The 22960-nt window shown below is 36.6% G+C and overlaps 1 protein-coding gene across 9 annotated transcripts in view; it reads right to left on the minus strand.

Annotated features, from left to right (window-relative positions):
* Window positions 1-22960, minus strand: part of LOC104587549 (aldehyde dehydrogenase family 3 member H1-like) — a 34296-nt gene that overhangs the window by 5712 nt on the left and 5624 nt on the right. For 3 of the 9 annotated variants that reach the window (XM_088887789.1, XM_010245202.3, XM_088887788.1), the window contains exons 2-7: window positions 14544-14663; window positions 13487-13542; window positions 8824-8922; window positions 8463-8715; window positions 4804-4872; window positions 4624-4720 (exon numbers count right to left, since the gene is read on the minus strand). In XM_088887789.1, coding sequence (XP_088743915.1) covers window positions 4624-4720; window positions 4804-4872; window positions 8463-8715; window positions 8824-8922; window positions 13487-13542; window positions 14544-14585 — 616 coding nt within the window. In that variant the 5' untranslated portion in view covers window positions 14586-14663. Of the gene's footprint in view, window positions 1-4623; window positions 4721-4803; window positions 4873-8462; window positions 8716-8823; window positions 8923-13486; window positions 13543-14543; window positions 14664-20961; window positions 21015-21827; window positions 21994-22178; window positions 22522-22960 lie in introns of all 9 variants that reach the window. The other 6 variants (XM_088887784.1, XM_088887785.1, XM_088887787.1 and 3 more) reach the window with 6 other exon arrangements.

The following is a 22960-nucleotide window of genomic DNA, read 5'->3' on the forward strand; positions in this document are numbered from 1 at the left end:
GTCATCATTGGAGGAAAATATGAAATAATAGAATTTTTTATAATTAATCAACTTGTCATTATTTGATTGACTGTTCATACTCAAGGAGATCAACAGTCTGACCATAATAGTTCCTTTTATAGATGGTATAAATTTTTTCAGGGTAGTAACTATCACCTTTAGCGTATCCCTTGTTTTGCACTCTAGAATATTACATATAAGAAAAAAACAAAGAAACATGTAAAAGAGTTAAAGAAAAAGGGCATGGTTTGGAAGTGTCGAAATGTATTCCCGTAAGGAGTATTTTTGTCTTTCTATATAACCTTGTATGGCATTTTTGTAACTTTACAATTTCTAAAACAGTGAGTATCAGTTCAGGTCAATGGGGGAGAAGAAGTTGGTTTGTATCTTCTTCCTCAAGACCCCATTTCTCTCTCTCCTTTTGCTTTTTTCTGTACAAGACCTCTCTCTCTCTACTTTTCTCCCTCCTTTCTCTTCCTTTTTTCTTGCTTTTTCTCGTGTTGTGACATGGTGTCAGAGCTGTGAACTCAACTGTCGCAGTTCACAGCTTCCTTTTTGCGCCCTAGAAGTTGATAACTCTCTCACTTCAAGACAAAGAGCTAAAAGGACCTAAAAGTAGGGGTGCATGTGGACAGCTCGGCCTCTGCGGAGCGTCCGGGTACTTCTACTTCTTCGGGGCAGGCTCCTGGATGTTAAACTGCCTGGCGTAGGCTTTTCGAGCTGAGGCTGAGACTCCACCCGAGGCCATGCCCCCGGCGATGACATCGATGACGCCTGCCAGTTGCTGATGCTGTTGCTGCTGCTGATGGGAGGACAAGGCGCCGACCTCTCCTCCGACAAACTGCTTGAGGTGCTCGTGGCGGATAAGGGACTCTATTTCATTCTTTAGATCGTAGCAGTCCTCGGTGTCATGCCCGGTGCCGCGGTGGTACTTCCAATACTTCGTAGGGTTCCCCCTCTTGGGGTTCCGCTTCAGCTTCATTGGCCACTTCACAAACTTCTCTTCCCCGATCTACATCAGTATCTGGGTGCGGGTGGAGTTGAGTGGCGTGTAGTCCTTGTAAGCCAAGGTCGGAGCCGATGGCTTCTTGTTGTCTTTGCCGCCATGGTTGCTGGGGTGACGTTGGTCCCCGCCTTTCCTCCTTTTCTCCAAGGGCCCATCGTGGCGCTCGGTTGCCCTTTCTTGGTTGTCCCCGTCCGAAGCCTCTTCCGCCGCGATGTATTTTTGGGCCTTCTTGAGGAATTCGAGTTTAGTCTTCGGCGGGGTCTTAGCGACCGAGCACTTGAGGGCCAAGCCAGGGCGGAGTCTGTTGATGGCTGCGTGCATGGAGACCATAGGGCCGAGGTCTCGAACTTCGAACTCTTCTCTCCTAAAGCGGTCGATATAAGACCGCAGGCTTTCATCTGGCTCCTGTTTGAGCGACATTAGAGAGACTATGCTCTTCTGGCATCGTCTACTGCTGATGAAGCGAGCAAGGAACAAGGTTGTAAATTGCTCCCACAAGCTGATTGATCGAGGAGGAAGGCTGGAGAACCAGCGGCGAGCGGCCCCCCTGAAGGTGGCCTGGAAGGTCCGGCACGTCAAGGCGTCAGAATAGCCATATAGTATCATGAGCGCCCTGAAACCCTCCAGGTGGTCATCGAGGTCAGTTTTCCCGTTGTACATTTCCAGTGTGGGAGCCTTGAAGTGTGGGGGAAGAGGCTCCGAGATGATTTCCGGGGTGAATGCGTCCATGCGGCCAGCGGAGTTGCCGTGACTGGTTGAGGCATCTGCTCGGCTCTCCTTAACCTGGCGGAGCTCATCCTTGACGGCCCCAATCTCGACTTGCAACTCAGCATGCCCTGAGTCAACATGGGCATGGGCTCCGCTTCTGTCTTCGTGGACCCAGTGGATGTCGGCTCGGACTCCCGAATACTCTGAGACAGGATCGCGCGCTCCTCTGCTGGCGCGACAATCATTCAGAACGTCCCTGAGATCTGAGACGGCGGCGGTGATGTTGCTCCAAAGATTGATGACTATCTTCGGATTGAACGAGCACGCTCTCCCTTCAGCTAAGAGGACAAATGTTCCTTCGTGGTGAATTCGGGAGGCGGTTGTTGCCGATCCTGACGGTTCGGCCAGTGGATTACCGTAGCCGAGGGTCGGTGGCTCGATATTCTCGTGTCAGCCCTGATCCTCTAACACCCCAACGGGGCGGTCGCCTTGAGAGGGACCTCCTACTCGGGGGCAAACTTCTTCCATTCATTGGGTGAGGCGGTCCAAACGATCGAGGACTATGGTAGCCGAGGACTGCAAGTCGAGGCGAAGTCCCTGGTGACTAGAGATACTGCAAGACAAGGAATGTCAGAGGCCTCGAGCAAATACCCGAGGCAAAGGCTCCGACGCTCAAGTTAGTACGAGGTGTAAAGTAGGAGAGGCCTTGGAGATAGTCCTCGGGTGCACCAGATCTCCCTGGATTAATGTTAAGAAGACAAGGTAGGTGCAGGAAGTAAATGAGTGAGTGGTGTTGGAGTTTTTCTGCTCCGGATCCCCTTTAAAGGGCAGTTACCTCTTATTTATACTTGAGCGTGCTAGAGGTAGGTGAAGATGAACGCCCCCGATGAGAACCGTACGAGGTCAGGCTGCAAGACCTAGCGGGTATGTCTGACGGTCATGTGGTTGGCTCTGTACAGAGGCAGCAGGGCTCCCTCCTACTGTGGCTGATGATGTTAGGCATCAGTGGGCTGGGCCAAGCTAACCCACATTAGTGACCTTCAAGAGGAGGTGTACATGGAGCAACCTCTAAGGTATGTTGCTCAGGGGGAGGCTGGAAAGGTACACAAGGCCATTTTTGGACTAAAGCAATCACCACGAGCACGAGCATGGTTTGGTGGATTTAGTAGCGTGGTGCAGGAGTTTGGTCTCAAGCAGTGTGGAGTTGATCATTCCGTTTTTAGTAGGGATACTACATCTAGGAAGATTATGTTGGCTCTGTATGTTGATGATATAGTCATTACCGGTAGCGATGTTGGTGGGATTAATTACTTAAAACAGTTTTTGCAACAACACTTCCAAACCAAGGATTTAGGACCCTTGAAGTATTTCTTCGGTATTGAACTAACCTGCTCAAAGTAGGGAATCTCTTTGTCACAACACAAATATGTCTTGGATTTGTTGGATGAGACGGATCTACTAGGGACCAAACTAGTTGAGACCCTTATGGATCCTAATGTGAAAATAACTGATAGTCAACATTCAACAATCCTGGAAGGTATAGAAGATTAGTTGGAAAACTAGTCTATCTTACAATCACCTATCCTAATATTTCCTTCAATGTTGGAGTTTTGAGTCAGTTCATGCAAAATCACACAATCACCCATTGGTAAGGTGTTGTAAGAATGTTGAGATATCTGAAAGGTGTACCAGGCCAAGGACTACTATACAAGAAAGGGAGAGAGCTAACCTTAGAAGGATATTCTGATGCAGACTGGGCAGGTTGCACAATGGATAGGAGGTCTAGAACAGGGTACTATACCTTTTTGTGTCATAATCTCATTACTTGGAAAAGTAAAAAAGCAAAGTGTTGTTCCCAAGAGTAATGTTGAGGCTGAGTATAGAGCAATGGCCCATACCACTTGTGAGTTGATGTGGCTGAAACATCTACTCCAAGAGATAGGCATATAGGGGAGCTTGTCAAGTTGTTTTGTGATAATCAAGCTACCATTCATATTATGGCTTCCAATCTAGTCTTTCATGAGAGGACCAAGCATATAAAAGTAGATTGCCACTTTGTAAGAGAAAAGGTGACAAATGGTGAGAGATTGTTACTCCTTATATCAAGTTGGAAGATCAACTAGCAAATTTGTTTAGCAAGAGCTTGTGTCATACTAGAATGGATTATATTTGTAACAAGCTAGAGCTTTATAATATATATGCTCCAGCTTGAGGGGGAGTATTGAAATGTATTCCCATGAGAGGTATTCTTGTCTTTTGATATAACCTTGTATTTTCCCTATTAAGAATCACTTAACAGGGGCATTTTGTAACTTTACAATTTCGAAAACAGTGAATAGTCAGGTCGATGGGGGAGAAGAAGCCGGATCATATCTTATTCCTCAAGACCCCTTTTCTCTCTCTTTTGCTTTCTTCTGTACAAGACCTTTCTCTACTTTTCTCCCTCCTTTGTCTTCCTTTTCCTTGCTTTTTCTCGTGATGTGACAGGAAGCTGAAAGGAAAAGAGGCTACTGATTGCAGATGTTTTTCTCACCTTCAAGCAGCAGAGTAGCAACACAATCTACCCAAACAAAAGATACAAAGGGGAAGTTTAAAACAATACTGAACTAAGTTCATCACTATTTGATGAATTAAAAGCACATAAAGAAGGCCATATTTTATGAATACTGTACAAATATTAAAGGATATAAGCACAATCTGAAATGATGAAACAGTAGGACTGGATAAGAATAACCACTGGTTCTTTCACGAGAGTGATATGCAGTGAAGGAAAGATAAAATGGTGGAACTTATAGCAAAGGGAAATCGGATCTAAGAGTTCATTCTGTTGAACTTAGAACAAGAGTCATTTGAAAACAGTTTCAAAATACTGGCAAGTCACTAAGTGAGGAAATGGATTTGCAACATACAGAAAGGATAGTTCCATGCTGAAATTATCAACACAATGCCAAATGGTTCCGATACTATTTCTGCAGATGATGGAAAAGTTGTTATTGCAGTTTTTGCCTGCAAAATATTCAGTTTTGCATCAGTTACTATTTATGGCCTGTAATTATCCCAACTGGAAGAGTGGTTCTGACAAGAGTTACCTTCTCTGGCTTCATCCAATGTTTTAATTCCTTAAGCGCATGATTGCATGCAGCTTTGGTCAAAGAAATCTGCATTAAAATCAATATCATAGAAACAGAAAAAAAAAATGGAAATACAGAAAAAAAACACAGATACATAAAGATATAAAACCAGTCATATTCCAGGATCTTCCAGTTGAATTAATGCACACTTCATAATGGATTAAATTGACATCTCTACTTTTGTATAACAAGAATTTTAACATCACAAGCTGGGTGTAACTGTGCAAGCCTAAAAAGCCACAGATTGTCAATGTGACTGAGTCTCTTAGTGCACAAATTTTCAGTAAACAGAACATATAGTCAATAAACATGATTATACAGATATTCATCATTATTGCTAAATAAAATCTCAGAAAACCTGAACAGCTTACGGTCCAAACCTCCAGATTATACATTTCATCATCATTAAGTAAATGTTACAGTAAGTGTTGGTTGTCCATGAGGAGTTTCAAAGCAGGAACTTTGACCAGGATACCCTCTGAATAAAACCTAGTAATACTTTGTGTAACCACAATGGAAAATTACAATGATAATTCTAGCAGCTACCCATCTGCTTACAATTGATAACACCTTCAGTCGTGAAGATTCTTAAGCCTGAATTTTAGTCTAGGAATTACAATACGATAAATATTTTAAAGAAACAAATAAATACTGGATGAAAAGAGATTGAACTGGAAAAAATATCTACTGAAAAAGCATCTGTTTGGAAATCCTGCAATCACATCGACCTAGGCACTATACTTGAATATTCTGAACCACACCCTAGGAGATTCCTCCAGATTTATATAGAAATGGGTAGGTGGTGCGTCAAAAAGGCCTCTTCCAGAGACAGTGTTGCTCCTATTGAATTAATGGGACCCCATTAATAACCACTTTATAACACAATAATTCTGATTGCTTTTTGTATCATAATCACTCTAAATTGTTTTCACTTGATAACATGGTAACCACAGAGACACAACTCCTTTAAGGTATCTTATTCATAATATTGAAGCATTCAAACCAGATATTGCTTAATTATGGCTATGTTTAGTTTGAAAGAAAATGAGAGAGAAACAGAAAAGTTGTTAAGTTGCTAAGGAATTTTGCAACTGTTTTTTTGAAGATAAAAATAAAATTTATTAAGGAAAAAATAAAATACAAGAAAGGTAACAAGTAGTCACCCAAGAGAAGATCATAACAAGACCTTCTAAAAGAACAAACCCTTCCGTCAAAAACACAAACCACCAACCTCCCCCAAACCTAGAAAAGGAAACAACAATGAGAACCATAAACTTCAAACCTAATCCCCAATACAACACCAGCCCACAAACCAAAAAAAGACCACCCAAACCAAGAAGAAAAAAGAAACACAAAAAGCACTCCTAAAAGGAGAACGACAACTGCAACTTTCAGCCATTCCCATCCCCAAAACAATCTTAGTCTCAGGTACTTGACATTTATGGTATCTTATTGGCAGTACTGAAGCATTCAAACCAGATATTGCTTAATTATGGTGAGTAAACAAACTACAAAGAACCACATGAATGTATGAAGAACATTTTTTATAATAAAAAAGTTGTCAAACCAATCAAAATACAATAAAAAAGTTGTCAAGCACATAGTGATAGATATTACAAGTTTACAACATATCTTAAATGTTTATGAAGATCCTCAAAGCAGGTTGGACAATTAGGGCATTCTCATAATAACACCTAGTACTAGTTTGCGTAATTGAGACAAAATTATAGAGCAAACTAGAGCAACCACATACCTGCTTGCAATCCATAATCTCTTCAGTAACAAAGATTATGTGATTCTTAATCCTTGGTCTAGGAAATATGAAAATATAATTTCTTTGTTTTTATAAAAGACCATTGTCTGAAAGGTAAAGACGATTAAGACAACTGCAAAGTGGCATAATATTTGAACCACAGTAAGTATCTACTTGTTGAAACTTGAAACACATGTGCATAATGGGCACAAAAAAATAACTAAGTTGACAAATACTTCTAATGAGCATACCTGCCCATTGAAACTTGCACATCTTTTCAAAATAGATTGAAACGACCTTGTGACCATGACACTAAACCCAAAGATCCTGAACTACAGTCTATGACCTTACCTCAAGCTATAGATGGAACTAGGTAGGTGGGTTTGTCAGAAATGCCTGTTCCAATGATCTGTTATTTTCACATCCAATTGATAGGAACAATTAATAAAGGCAACATAAGGAAACAGTTCTGGCTATCTTGGTTTCACCCACACTGCAAAGAACAATTACCAAGTTACCTGAGAAAGAACTATTTTACATCATTTACAGCTGAACCCAGGTACAACTGGGTACCACAGGTTGCGAGGAGCACTGAAACATATACTTAATGACAGCATAGAACATATACAGCAAAACGTCAGGCAGGTACATAAACACCATATGACTATTGTATTATTTCTTAAAATAGAGATAAAAGTAAATTAATTCATTAGCTCTACCTCTCAGAAGTCCCAACATGTTTTCAAGTCAAAAAGGCAATAGATCTGCCTTTCACTTGGCATTATGAATAGGCATGTGAAGATGATCTAGAACCACAAAATTCTGACATCAACAAAAGCTCTGGAACTGAAGGAAGTTATACCCACCCAACCGCCAATGTGATATACGCTAGAGAGGGTTATGGAATTAGTTTAGCAGGGTGCATGAAGGACCACTGGCATTCCCCGGGTCTGAAACCTGAATCTCCTGAAAGAGAAGGATGCCAAGCGACCAACTCAACTTGAGGTCATTTGCAACAGATAGGGGTTCAGGAGCCAGAGATTTAGGTTAAGAGAAAAAACTAGCAGAAGTCAATAAACCTGACAAAAGTCACCTTTCTCCTATCGACTAACTAACTATAATATTGTCATAAAAAATTATTAAGGGAAAACATCTGTAAAAAAATTAAATTTGAACGGTATTGATGCCTTTTATTCTTAATGGAAAGCATCCAAAGTTTGCACAGATAGCACTAACATTTCCATGTTTTGATCAAATTAAATTAGTGGAAATGGACAATCAAGTTCAGGATAGCATTAATTTTGTCACAAACAAACTCTGAAGAACTGCTATCTACTCTATACAAATAGGTTTTTTAATTTTCGAGTTGCTCATCAAAGAACAGTCGGCAAGCCAAAGAACAAACAAAACCTCACTATATATGCTTTATCCAATAAATTTTCATCAACAACCAATCCCATGATCAACAAATCAAAACAAATAAATCAAGCAAAACTATAGCAACATTTCGCCGGTGCTGAGTTTCTGTCCCTTCGGCAGAATGGCCATATACTTAGTTTGACTTTTCCGAATAATGCTTTTTGAATATATCCATCAACGGCCATAAAAAATAAGAATCGAATTCACCTTTACTAAATATCTACCACTCCCTATTGGATTGGTTTACTGCTTTCTAATCCAAAAAGATCAGCTCGTACTCTTTCTACTTCTTTTTTATTGTAAAGAAGGAAGAGGAAGAAGAAGAAGAAGAAGAAGAAGAAGAAGAAGAAGAAGAAGAAGAATTCGGATTAGAATGGATAAGGAAACAACGGAAAATAGACGATCCCTGCGTTGATGATTAATTAAGAGAAGAAGAAAAACGAACCTCCGAGACAAAAGATTCGAATCTGGGTTTCGCGAGGTCCTGCTGGAGAGCTTCCATGATTGCCCTCTCATTGTCGTCGATCATCTTGATCATATTCTTGAGCTGCTGGACTCTCCACTCATAGCTCTTGGTCTTGCCAGAAGCGAAGGTCCCTCTGAGCTCCTTCAGGAGCGATGCAGCACTGTCACTATCGAACCTCTCCATCTTCTTCATCTCATCCTCCATGATCGGCCGAGATTCAGTTGCACTACTACTATCAGAGAGAGAGAGAAAGAGAGAGAGTCCTGTTAGTCTTATAGAGTTATAGACAGATAAGATAGAGAGAGAGAGAGAGAGAGAGAGAGAGAGAGAGAGAGAGTACGAAAAGGAGGAAGAGATGCGCCACGAAAAGCGGAGCGAAGTGGGGTGCGTTTGTTTTGGAGTGATGCTCGCCTCACGGTCGCCGAGAAGGTTTCTGATTCTGAAAGTAGAGTCAGTAGGAGTTTCAACTTTCAAGTTTGTTTCTTCTAAAATTTTGAGAAAAGAAAATCGAACTTCAAAGGAGGAGAGAAATGATAACATAATAACGGGAATGCTAACAGATTACGTGTTCGCGAAACTTCCACGCTTCTTAGCCTTACAGATATGAAGATTCCATGATGACGATGATGGGACCCACTAAACAAGATAATGTAAAAAGTTTCATTTCTGGGCCCCACCTTCTCTGTGGATACTGGGGAGAAGGAAACGATCAAACAAATGGTCGTATAAGCGCGCTGTATATTAGCATTCCTCGTGTGATAGTGAATGGCGAGCGAACGTCCAGATATCCAGGTGAAATTGATTGATCATTGAATCATTAAATTGAAGGGTATCATGGGTATATTATACAATTTGCAGGTATTATGGGCCAAAAGCTAAGAAACATGGGGCCAAACTACCGCTCAGCTCAGTAATTTGCCAAAATAAATCAATGGTTTTTGGTGAACGGTTTTGGTAAAATGGAATCAGCCACCTGAACAGTTTCCGATTTTTCCAATCTGATATACAGTCCGATTTTGAAAACCATGCTAAAAATAAATGTATTCCAATATTCACAACCAAATAGCTCATTCCAAACACTCTCCAAATTACCAGGATAGGTTGTCCAGCCCCCTGAATTGTTTTCTCAATAATTAATGGACAAGGAGATGAGAGGGTCAATCGGTTCTCAAAATAAGGCTACACGGAAAAATACATTTTGAACTGAAATTGATTAAGTTGGAAAGATCGATGGTCTATTTCAGTGCCACATCAAAAATCACTCCCTCGTTCACATAGCCATCTCCAAGAGCTGAGGGGCATCACTCCAAATCATAGAAATCAAGACCAACTAAGTTGGACTTTTCATTCGATTTGGTGAATCAACTGATGTGACAGACTAAAAAATGGGAATCATCTACCCACATGTGTTCATATCATTCTGACACACATCAACGGCTGACATGGCTACACATGAGCAGGGGGCGATATAAGGACTGTTTACCCCTTAAATAGGGTAAACCCGAAAGCATGGACTGTGATGCAACTCAAAAATCTGAATTGCAGTCTCCTTTTAGTGAATTAAACTATAAAACCCTCAACAGTAAAAAGATTTTGTTTCGTATCAATGACCCATCCATTTGTCTGTATCAATATCTACATTATTAATAAAAGAGTGAATAACCTCATTTTTTGGGCTTTTCATTAAATATTAAGCAATATATAATAGGCATAAAAAAAGATATATATCATTTATTCTTACTTCAAAAATTATCCACTTATAATTGTTCAAAAACTATCTATAAATTGTAAATCTGTCTTATCACGTACAAATACATATACACATTTACTAGTCTACCGATACAGGTAAATATATTGCTAAAATTTGATCCCTTATTTTCTACGCTTTTTGGGGGCCCATGTGGAGTTGAATGGTTTATCAAAGTATCATTTTTGTCAAACCCTTTGGCCTACCCATTCTGGACTGTTCGACCCATATGATGTAATAGATAGGGAAGGCTTTCACGCAAGGGAAAGCTATAAAAAAAAAATACAAAGAATATAATAGAAGTACTGTTTTTTGGTAGGAAATTGAAGGAATAACAACTCTCCATTAGGCAGCCGCCCAACTGCTTTCTCTACCCAAACAGATGGCTATTTCCGTTGCAACAAACATTAAAAGAGATGTCATCCGATGGATAAACTTGTCTTTTGAAGTTATGAGGGTTGGGACCAACTTCTTTTTTTTTTTTTGATCATTTCTAGATGTTTTTAATGGGACTTGATATGAAAAATATCATTAGGTGAATGGGTCCCATCGAGTCAAACAGTTCAATTCAATATATTTTGTTTAGTGGGTTGAATCCACTCCAGGGGTATCATGAACTGAGTTGGGCAAACCCAGCTTTGGAAGAAGATATATGTACCTAATTCGGGACTTCGAAGAAATTGGATATGAGAAAGAGACCCCCAGTACTTATAGTTTAATAATGGAGAAAATAGAATTAATGTATCTGATCCCATAAGGTTTGGACGATGATAGGGGAATCTATCAAAAGATCTTAGGCTCACTTTGAAAGGAATATAAATGAAGTTCTGTATTTTGTATTATTTTGTATGTATTTGTATTATACATATTTATATTTGTACTTTTTTAATATTAGACTCATTTTAGAAACAGTATCAATATAAATATATAGGGTGTAAAACTTTGTATTTTGTATGTATTTACATTATATATATTTGTGTTTATATTTTTTTCAAACTGAATCTTATGAATCCGGATATAACACAAACTCTACAGTTAATCAACTATACAAAAAAAAAGCCACATGCTAAAGCAGCTTATGGGAATTAATTATATAGATAAATTTATTTTTTCAAAAAATGTTGAATTAAAAATTTTCAAAGATTCAAGTCCCCACACGAAACTCGTCTCCGTCCAGGATCAAGGATGCAGGATAACTTTTATATAAAATACTTACATACCAACTGAGCCACCCCTAAGTTAATCAATACATAATGCAGTTTATATAAGATACTTGTATATAAACCTACTGTAATAAGGGCCCATTTGGATCATAGTTAAAATCAGATTAATAGTCTATTCCCCCACTACTTTGGTTCAGATGGAAATCAGAACCAGAATCTAAATCAGCTAGAATGGGATTTTCATTCCCAACTTCCAAGGGAGGGGAAGGAATGGGAATCCTATTCTAATTCTGCCCAACCAAACTGTTGAAATGGGAAGGGATATTCCAATTTGGATTCCAAACCCTTATTACTACAAATCAAATATAGCCTAAATTAATATGCATAATACATCCAAAATTAAATATTGTATTATGTACTTTAATAGAAAAAACAATTATAAATAGAATTATAAATTAATAATTTATAATTTATAATGGGGAACTAGAAATCCACAAATCAAGTCGATTTAGTATACAGAATCTTTATTTATTACATAAAAATATAAGTATTTTAGTTATATTAAAAAATACACAAGTTTAATATATACTTGTACTTAGATACATAATAGTATATTGATCCATATCTATTAGTTGGTATATAATGCTCCTTATCCGCAAAAGATATATATCAGACTATATCGGACGTATCGTATCATATAAATACTTTGAACTTTAGTTGCCATCTATCCCGTTCATATTTCAAGAATTGAAATCCATCATTAAATGTATCCTAACTAAAACATCAATTATGCTTACGATCAGCAAAACAAAATGAATTTTAACCATTTGGTTTAGATATTATCTATATAGCTGCTTTTTGGCTTAGGGCTCCATTTGTTTCAACATGAAATGGAGGGAAATTTTGAGGTTAAACTATATCAGTTTTACAAATGGAGCCTAAGGTTCTATCAATGTAAAATGAATAGGGAATTTTTTTTCAGGCTGTAATGTTTGGACTTCCCCTTTTACTATGATTTTCATTACCATTTCCGTCAAAACAAATAGAAATGGTGGAAAGCAATGCTTTCGTTGAAATATCATTCTGAGAAAAACAATTACATCCATTTTACAAAGAAACTGACAAAGCCTAATGCTCAATTTGTTTCAATGTGAAATGACAAGAAAAAGTATTTGAGCTATATTTTTATTCCTTTAAATCAAAGCAAAACAGACGGATATAATAGTTTAGGCATGATGTTTTCTAAGTTCTATCTGAAAGCTTGGGCCAAGTGACAAATGATGGGGACCCTAATCCATTTAGGACCTTTGAACCCAAGAACTTAACCGAAATAAAGTGTCATATGCACAGAGTGCCTTTGCGAGCAGCTGCTTATTATCAGAGAAAAAAGGTTAGAAACTATAGGGGTGATTATTTGCAGACCGGCCCGGCCCAGCCCAGGTTGGGGAGGTTATTGCCTTTATTGGTATTGGAAATGGGCTACCCTCTGTTGATCCGAGTTAACATTTTACATTGCTTGAATATTGGTTCTTTGGGCTGGGCCATTCAAAATTTGATATAAGGCCAACCCGAGCCCATCCAAATTGCACCCCTAATACTCCAATGCAGCCAAAGAAAGGCACCTCTGCACCCCAGCTGATCTGATGATCTATCTGATCATGACATCCTTGGACCTAAATCCAATCCAAAACCTGACATGTTGGATTTGGATCGGATTCCGCTTTAATTTACATCAGTCTTATTATGCTTAAAATGGCAAAAAATAAAACAAAAAACAAAAACTATTTTTAACTTATACATGTATAATAAATATATATAAATTAAAATATTAAATTTATTAATTATATATATATATAATTTTAATAGGATTTAAATGGAGATAAATCCACATAAAATCATTAATCGGATGCAAATTATAACATTTAAATATAAAATAATCGGATCAGATGTTGAATCGTGGGTGCATAGAACTTTTGGAGTATATTGACAGCCCTGGCCAAACTTGTGGAGCAGTTTCTCATAAACATAAAACTCTGCATAATTCATGGATTCGAAACAGCTATTTAGATCTCAAACATAGTTAGGATACTGACCTGGGAGCGCACACTTTCCCATTGTTAACCAACTTGACCAAAGGGAGAGAAGAAGCCTATACATTCATTATTAAGTTCATTAACTTTTCAAGACTTGTCAATTAATTGGCACAAAGAAAAATAAAAGTAACATTGTTTTAAAAACTACCCATGGTGTGAGGGAATGAATGCTACTCAAAAGATTTATTGAGTGAATACATGGCCAGACAGACCAACCAATCCAGAGGCCCCCCATCTGATGGAAGAGATGGATTGGCTATATCATCAAATTGTGGTCAGAAAGGATTAACTGAACATGTTGGCTGTTTAGCGGCCTGTAGAATCAATGATAATGTTTCATATCAGTAATAAAATGTATGGCCCCACATTGTTACCGGAATTAAACATTATCATTGGTTTCACATCCTGCTGAAGAGCCATCACGTTCAGCTAATCCCAATTTAATCTTAACCTATGACTTTTTGTATCTGCTCTCAAACTCTACCCACATATATGGGGAAGAGTTTTGACCAATTAAAATCCACTCATGAATTTTGATATATAACACCTGACTGGCAAGCACAGTTAACTGGTCAGAAATTTTTCAGATATCATATCTTTATATATTTTGACTTTTCAAGTTTTCACTAAACATAACTTCTAGGCTTTTATGTAAGGCCCACCTTACAATGCCACAAGCTTCCCCAAATCGACACCAAATAATGGCCCCTGGCTCCTCTACATGACCATGACCATCTTAGTCCTGGATTGACCATTCACACCCCTAAAAGATTGCTCATATGCCCCATCATTTATTATAGCTCAAAAGTAGCATTAATCGAACCCTTTTGGCCCCATGCCACATGCTTAGATTCTTGGTTCATTTAGGTCTCTTCCGTCTATGACTTTTCTAGCAAACTGTATCTGCATGTGTGGACTTTGAAGGTGTTCCTTGAACCACCTCACCTTCTTTTTGGCCACTAATTCTCAACCCTAAGGACTTCTGTCATGTGGCAGATGTATTTGACAATTTTAAGTTAAAGAAAGCTTTAATATAAATGTAAAAGAAGTACAATACATGATAGGGCATGATGTTGATGTGTATTAAAGAAATATCCATCTGACCAAGCCAAAAGCCAAAATGTCGTCTATCACATGGATAGTCTGATTAGACTAGCACTCAACGTGCCACAAAATCCTGCAATCATATAACATGGATGTTATGTTTAAATGACCATCTTTGGATTCCAAAAAAAAAAAAAAAGTAGAAAAAAGGATAGTTGGAACACTCAGTACATCACCCTTAAGGTAACTTCTTATGATTTACCCTCAAAAATGGGCATCCTCTTATAAACTATCAATCTTTGTCTGCCTTTTTAATTGTTTCGTTCCTATTCAATTTCTCTCTTTAATCAGAAACACATGTATTGAAGAATAAAAAGAAATTTTTTTAGAAGCCCCAAGGCAGGAAGAATAAAAAGAATTGAAAAACAAAAATAGTAAAAGAAATCATTCAAATTTTATCTTTTATTTTTTAAAGAAAATAACTAGAGAATTTGCTATATTAAATCCAGTACAGCTTATTTATCTATGTACTTAAAGTATTGGGAGGGTGTACGGCAGCATTGAGAGGTTGACACTTATATGTTTTTTGTTCTCTAAATTATTGATACGTGTGTCTCTCTACCTTCTCTTCTTTATTCTCTCTTTTTTCCCACTTTTCTTTGTCTGGAAAATTACAAGAATGCTACATATAAGGCAAATTTCCCTATATAATTGTGTTTGTAATATTCAAAAATTATAACAATGCCACATATAAGATAAATCTCCTTATATAATTGACTCAGTGGCATTCGAAAGTTACAGTAGTGCCACATACAATTATTTAAGATTATGACATCCTATAAATAAAAGGGGTTTTTATAGTTCAGTCCACCCTTAGGGTGGAGTTAGAATTCCTAAGGGTGGACTAAATCTTGCCCATGGATTGATGCCAAATTCACAAGCAAGATGTGGTTTATAGGGGAGGGGGTTGCAATTCAGATTTCTGAGGTGGACTGCAGTCCACTTACCCCTAAATAAAATGCCTTTCATCTTCTTTCTCAACTCTCTCTCTCTCTCTCTCCTATTCACTATCTCAACTTTTATTAATTCATTCATTTATTTAATTATTATTATCTAAACATTTATTTATTTAATACAATTAAATAAATTATTTATTTTAATAAAATAAATCGATAGAATAAAAGAGATGTGACATTAAGAGATAGATTTCAATAAACATTTATTTATTTATTTTACTAAATTATATATTTATTTAGAAATAATTTACTAACAAATTATTCTCTCCCCTTGAGCCCAATATTTAGTGTTGTCAACAGCTCGGGTCTGGTTCGAGATAGCCTATACCAAGTTCACATCACCACCCCACAAGGAGCCGCACAATACACAGCGAGATGTGTTGTGGGGCGTTTGTGGGGCAAAGATGTGATCTCGCCTATACCAGTCCCATCCCAATAAACATTTATTTATTTATTTATTTTATTTAAGAAAAACTAGGGTTAAACCAATGGGTTAGGTCTATCCTGATGGAGCTAAATTGATTGAACATATTTATAACGGTTTTGGTCCCATGATTTTGTCTTGATTAATTATTGGATTGATTCTCATCCTTACTTGTCCTGAATTGATTCAAGTTCGGAACCAAACATTTTATGAAATATATAATTTTTTTAGCTTTCTTGTATTTTTATCATGTTTCATATTTGAAATAGTAAATTTGATAAATAATAAATAAGAAAATATTGGTTAAAAATGTTTAACTTATTAACATAAAAATAAATTAGTATTATCTTGACTATTGTTTTCAATATAATGAGGTCTATGATTTGATCCCAATTAAATAATCAGTTCAAAATTGTTTCTACATGATTATTTATTATTCATAATAATATGATTATAGTTATTTTATTTTAAAAAATATAACCTAATTTATTATTGTATTTTCAAATAGGTGTAAAAAAATTGTATCTTCAAATGGCATTTTTAAATTTTGCCCCTGCAAAGCAGGGGTTCCCCGCTAGTCTATCAATGAAAACAAAAGCAAAATCTTGAATAAAACAACTCAACACTCTTGCCAAAGCTGAACTCGAGAGGAGACGGGTCTACTTTATGTGGTAATGTCAGTGTACCATTGCAAGAGCTAGAAATTCAACTACCCTCTCCATGACAACATAGACCAAAACGATTGGATCATATACAAGTTTAGTTGGTAATTTGATAGGAATGAAAATAAAACACATGGTCACTGCTATGGCCCGGGTTTAGCACATATGACAAGGGCTATAACCCGGCCTGGCCCCTGGACCTGAAAAATAAGTCTAGGCCCGACTATATAATATTTCATATAACAAATCTATAAAATTTATGTTATACATTTTATAAAATAAAATATTATATATTGTGTACTCTACGTGTTGTTTGTGTGTGTGGATCAAGTTAGGCCAAAGTTTTGGGCCTCGGCCCGGCCTATAAATTTTTAGGCCCATTGTGGGCATGGAATTGGCAATGCCTGGACACAAAACCTAGGCCCACGCCAAGAAATTTTCAGGCTGGGCCAAACCATGCTATAAATGATCACCTCTAGTCATTGCTAGTACTCTATTTATATCTATATTATTATTAAAAATACAAACGATGTAAACATTTTCTTCTGCAGTAAAATATCTCTATCTTTGAACTAGGTTCTTCTCTAATTTGGAGGGCATTTGAACTATTACTTTTTACCTCATTCAATTCCCTCTCATTAAGTTTCATGTTTAAGATATTAATTCTCATTCTATTTCATTAAATCCTTTTTCCCTCACACCAATAAGTTCATCTAATTAGATCTAAATTCAATTCTTTTAACAAATATAAAACCCATATTTTTTAAAAGGATTAATTACATATATATACCCTGTACAGAAACTGTTTAAATGTACCTTAAACTTTCGAAACCTACTTTATACATGCCTTGTTGATTGGCCCCACATAACACAAAAATTCAGCAAAAATGTAGCAAAAATGTAAAAAAAAATGTAAAAGAATTTCACATAAAACAGAAAATTGTAAAAAATACAAATTTGCAGAGAAATGTAAAAAAAATACAAAAATGCAGAAATTTAGAAAAATATGAAAATAGAAAAATAGAAATTGCATAAAAATAAAAATATATATATAAAAATTACAAAAAAAAAACACAAAAAATATTACAAGTAAATAACAAAAATACAAGAAATGCATAAATTGCAAAAAAAGGGAACAGAAATTATGAAACGTTGCAAATTATAGAAAACACTAAAATGCAAAGAAAATAAAAAATTGCAAGAAAAACAACAAAATTATAGTCAATCAAAAAAAATGCAAATAAATAACAAAAGTACAAGAAAACCAAATGTAAAAAATGTAGGGAAATTACAGAAATTGAGAGATTTTTTTATTTTTTAATATAAGAAAACAAAAGATAGAAATGTAAGGAATTTCTTTTTTGATAGAAATTTTCGTCATTTTTTAAATAGATATAAATTAAAAAATGTAGGAAAATGTAAGAAATTTAGAGAAAACATTTCTAATTCTTGAGTTCTTGAGTATTAGAAAGAAATCGAACAAAGTTAATCTTGAAATCCTACAAAATCCACCCTTTCTTCCTTTTCGACTAATGAGGAAATCAATGAACACAAATCTGGTTTTGAACCCAAATCTATTATTGTCCTATCTTCAATAGAGGAAGATGATGAACATAGATCTAGTTTTGAACCCAGATCTATCATTGCCCTATCTTCAATAGAGGAAGACAATGAACACAGATCAAGTTTTGAACCCAGACATGTTATTGCCCTGTCCTCAATAGAGGAAGACAATGAACACGGATATGGTTTTGAACTAGATCTACTGTGAATCTAATCTTGAACCTACCATTCCTCACTCTGATAGTGGAAAACTTTCCACCTTTCTTCCATGGTAGAAAGAACAGAGAGAGATCTACGCGAACACAACCTCTAGAAGAAGAAGAAAAAGAAGAAGAAATCGTCGGGGGTGAAAATGAAACTTTAGAGTGTGATGGGCCAACGAACGAAAGACCTCCCCTCAACCAAGAGATTGGCAGAACAGATTCAATCGAGACTCCTAACCCTTACTGACCCCAACCCATCTTGACCTTAATGGGTACCCTCGACCCAACCCACCCTAACCCTAATGGGTACCCTTGATCCGCCAATAGAATGGATGGGTATGGATGGGTTGCAAGATTGGTGGTTTGGGTAGGTCAAATGGGTTGGGGTCAAGATTGTCAGCCCTATGTATGGTAAGCTAACGAATCAAGGAATTACACAGCTAGAGTTTCAACACGACAAGAGACCAGTTGCAAAGGAACACAATGAGCATAAATTGGGTAGCCTGAAGGTTCTTAATTCCTACTATCAATGAGGTATGGACCAGTGAATTGTGTGACGTGCTTTGGTTTTATACTTTTTCCCTGGCTTGTAATGTCCTTCTCATTTCTCCTTGTAGGATTCAACATACAAATACAATGAGATCATCTTGGTTGATGCTGCCCATAATATCATCCGCAATGACCCTAGGATCAATTGGATCTAGAAGTCTATTCATATGCGCAAGGAGCTCTAGTTGTGTGGGTTCAGGGATTTGGTGTGGAAAGAAGAAAAAAAAATAAAGAAAGAAAATGTATGTATGAGTAGATTTTGAAAGTTTATGGAACATTTAAGTAGTTTCCTAAATATATAGGGTATATAAGTAATTAATCCTTTTTAAAAATAACCCAAGAACAAAACTATTTTTCCATCTGGTGGGTAAGAAATCCAATCATTTGAAGCAAATGGGCCAACCCATGATATGTCATATAGTTAAATAACAAGTTTTTTAAATAGAAATAAATTCAAACAATACAAAAATTAAAAGTTGTAGAAAATTTGGGCAGATCTCTAATACTTTCTGTTGATCATATTAAAAAAATAAGTGACAAGAAATAATTGTGTTTACTAATGATAGAAATGCAATACAAAATTTAAAAACAATTCAAAAAGGAAATTCTTTTCCTATTTAGTGTCAGGTCAAGATTCAACCTTTCAAGTCAAATAAATTAACCATTGATGCTATATAAATAATAAAAACTAAAAAGGATAAAAGCACAAACAAATTATAAAAAATACCTAAATTTTATAGAAAATATTTGGGGATGTTTTTGATATTTTATATTAATTATATTAAAGAAAAAAAAGTGTGATAGACAAAAATTATTTTTATTGATGATGGAAATGAAATACAAAAATGAAAACAAACGTAAAAACGAAATTGTTTTTCTATTAGGTGGTGGGTCAACAATTAAACCTTTAGGGCCAAATGTATCAATCAGTGATGTCATAATTAAATATAAAATTTTAAAAAGATAAAATAAAAATACAAAAAAAATGTAGAAAATATTTGGTTACATCTTTAATATTATATATTCATTATGTTAGAAAAATATAAAACTGACTAATAAGAATTGTCTTTATACACAGAAAAAAAAAAGTGAAAAACTTAGACATCTAAAACTGCCACCTGCAAAGAATGTAGACATTTGCTTGTTATTCAAAAAGGGGTAACTTGAACCTCCTCTAAGGTTTCAGTCAAACGCTTATACTACCCCTTGGGTTTATCTAATAACTTGCATCCCCCGTGGACATGAAACTACAGGAGTTTTGTTAATGGAAGAGACAAATTTAAGATAGAGTAGGTAATGTAGCAAAGTTTGCTTAACAATAAGGCTGTATTTGGTTTAAAGAAAAAAGTAGGAAAAGGAAAAGGGTAAAATGGCCTTTTTCAAAATTTTCAAATGCTCTGTGAGGAACTGATGACTTCATTGAAGGTTGGTAGAGTCGTAGAGATGTGGGATGATAAATAATTTAACTAACATAAACTACAAGGTATGACCAAGTTAATAAGTAAACCTGAGGGAAAAGTCATTAACTAGTTATAATGTAACCATAACAACTTAACGTCTTTTTACTTGTTAGGGCATTAAACTTTAAAAGTACAAAATAACAAAAACTAATGAAGATGATTTTGTCAGCCAACATCTTTAACAAGAGTAATGTATCATAAACATTATGTTGCTAGTAGGGCCTCTAAGGGTTTGTTTGGTTTGTAGTTGGAAACAGAATCATAGTTGAAATTTGTCGGAATCAGATTTGGAATGATCTATTCCCCCGTCTGTTTTAGTTCAATGAAAATTAAAATCTACTGAAATGGATTTTCATTCTCAGGAGAGGAAAAGGGAATGACCATATCCTCAAATGGGGAAATGCCATTTTACCAAGAATGGAAATCAATCCTGACCAATCAAATGATTGGACCATTCCAATTGGATGAACCAAATGGAACCTAACTACTTTTAGCTTTTTCCTTAATTTTAGGTTTTTTGATAATACATTTGAAACTTATTATTTGGTAATTACCTCAAAAGTTTTGATCATTTGTCAAATAGTAGGACTCAAGAGTCCCGTGAAAGCTGAAAAGAAAAAAAAAAAATGGTTAGACGTTAGTGTAATGCTAGCCATACATCACCTTAGGTATATGAAAATAAAGCATTCAACTATAATGAGTTCCAGGGCCTTGTCCTACTCATCCTCCAGGCTTTTTATCCACTTGTATGGAATGAAAACAGGATAGAAAATTAAACAAAATTAGAATATCATGATTTATTAAACTTGGCTCGGAAAATACAGTTGATTTTTACTGTTTTTTTTAACGTTTTAATGGTTTTTTAAATGTAAAAGTTAGGGATGCTAGCCTGGCTGGGTTAGCGGGTAACATCAGATTAAGGTCAACCCTAACCCCACTGGAGTTATCGAATCCCTAATCCAATGATTTTGGGTTCGTCCGATTTATTGATTTTTGCTAAAACATGTTTTTACTTGTAAGATTTATAATTAATTGAGTAAATCTTTTTTAAGTTGTTAATATTGTGGTTTTACAGTTAGAGTTAGAGAGGAACCAAATTTAAAAATAAGGGTATTCTAATATATATTTGATGGAATTTGGTCGAATCTTCCTTTAATCAAATCAGATTAAGCCTGAATTGGTCTCCCCATGTTTGAGTCAAAGTGTGCCCCACAGGCGCCTCATAACACTTCCAAACCGTGCACTAGTAATATCTTCCAATGATAAATACGGAAGATGTTCCTAATGGACGCTCAAATGTGCATGCAAGGTACACTGTGTGGGGTGCTGGTGATTACTCAACAGGGGATAACCTATCTCCCAATTCAAGTTAAGCTGGATTTGAACCTAAATCTCTACTACGGCCAATAGGAGACCTTACCAATCAGGTGGTTAGCATTTTGGAGTGCAGATGCGAATTCGTGTTTGAGAGAATCCTTCCTCCTTGAGAGCCTATGGATAAATGGGTGAATGCCGATCAGACTTGATTAGAGTAGGTGAGAGTGGGTCACATTCATTTGAAGTTCCACATAGGTGTTTCTTCCAATCTATCGAGAAAATAACAAATAACATGGTAGGTGAATTGTAGGTCAACCCGCATCCACCCAATTGAAATAACATACTTGAATAAACACTCATAAACTATCAAGTTCGAGTTCAATTCAAATTAGAGACTTGAGATCGAGCTCGATCTTGGCTCGAGTTAAAGGTTCGAAAGTTCGAGGTCGACTACCTTTGATTGCAAGCCTCTCAAGCAGCCGAGGTCTCCCTCAATTGCCAAGGTGCCAAATCGAGGTCTCCCTCAGCTACTGAAGTGTTGAGGTGAGGTTTCCCTAGCAGGCAAGGTGTCGAGCTAAAGTCTCACTTAGTTGACAAGGTGTCGAGCTGAGGTCTCCCTCAATTGTCAAGGTGCTGAGTTGAGATCTCCCTGAGTGACCAAGGTGCCGAGCCGAGGTCTCCCTCAATGGTCAAGGTGTTGTCTAGCTCGAGCTCGATTCGAATTAGAGACTTGAGCTTGAGCTCAAAAATTCAAGTTCGGCTCGGCTCGAACTCAACTACATTTGGTTGCAGGTCCCCTATGAAAAAAAAAACAAAAAATACGGTTAGATTCCATTTCCCTCATCCTTAAGCCTTTTTTCCGTACACATTTCAGCTTAATATATTTATATAGATAAATGTAACGGCACCTGTCATTCCATACGTGGATTGGGACAGATATCAGCATACTTATTTATCAAGTGTACCTTGTGTACTCACTAGTGTGCTTGATCATTGAGTACCTACTAAAAATTGTTTTTGGCTGTTGGGACATGTTGTTGAGAGTGTTTTTAGGTTGGAGGTAGTGGTGGCAATTGGGCGGGTTGAGTCCCATTTAACCCACCAACCCGTTAATGACCCAGTTATATAAAATTAAATGGATTGGGTTCAACCCAAACCCGCTTTAACCCAGTTCAACCCGCCCAAACCCATTAATCTTATATATATGTAGTTAAAACAAAAAAACTAACTCTTTTT

The sequence above is a fragment of the Nelumbo nucifera genome, chromosome 5, assembly GCF_055504915.1.
Source record: "Nelumbo nucifera cultivar China Antique chromosome 5, China Antique-T2T, whole genome shotgun sequence".
NCBI lineage: Eukaryota > Viridiplantae > Streptophyta > Magnoliopsida > Proteales > Nelumbonaceae > Nelumbo > Nelumbo nucifera.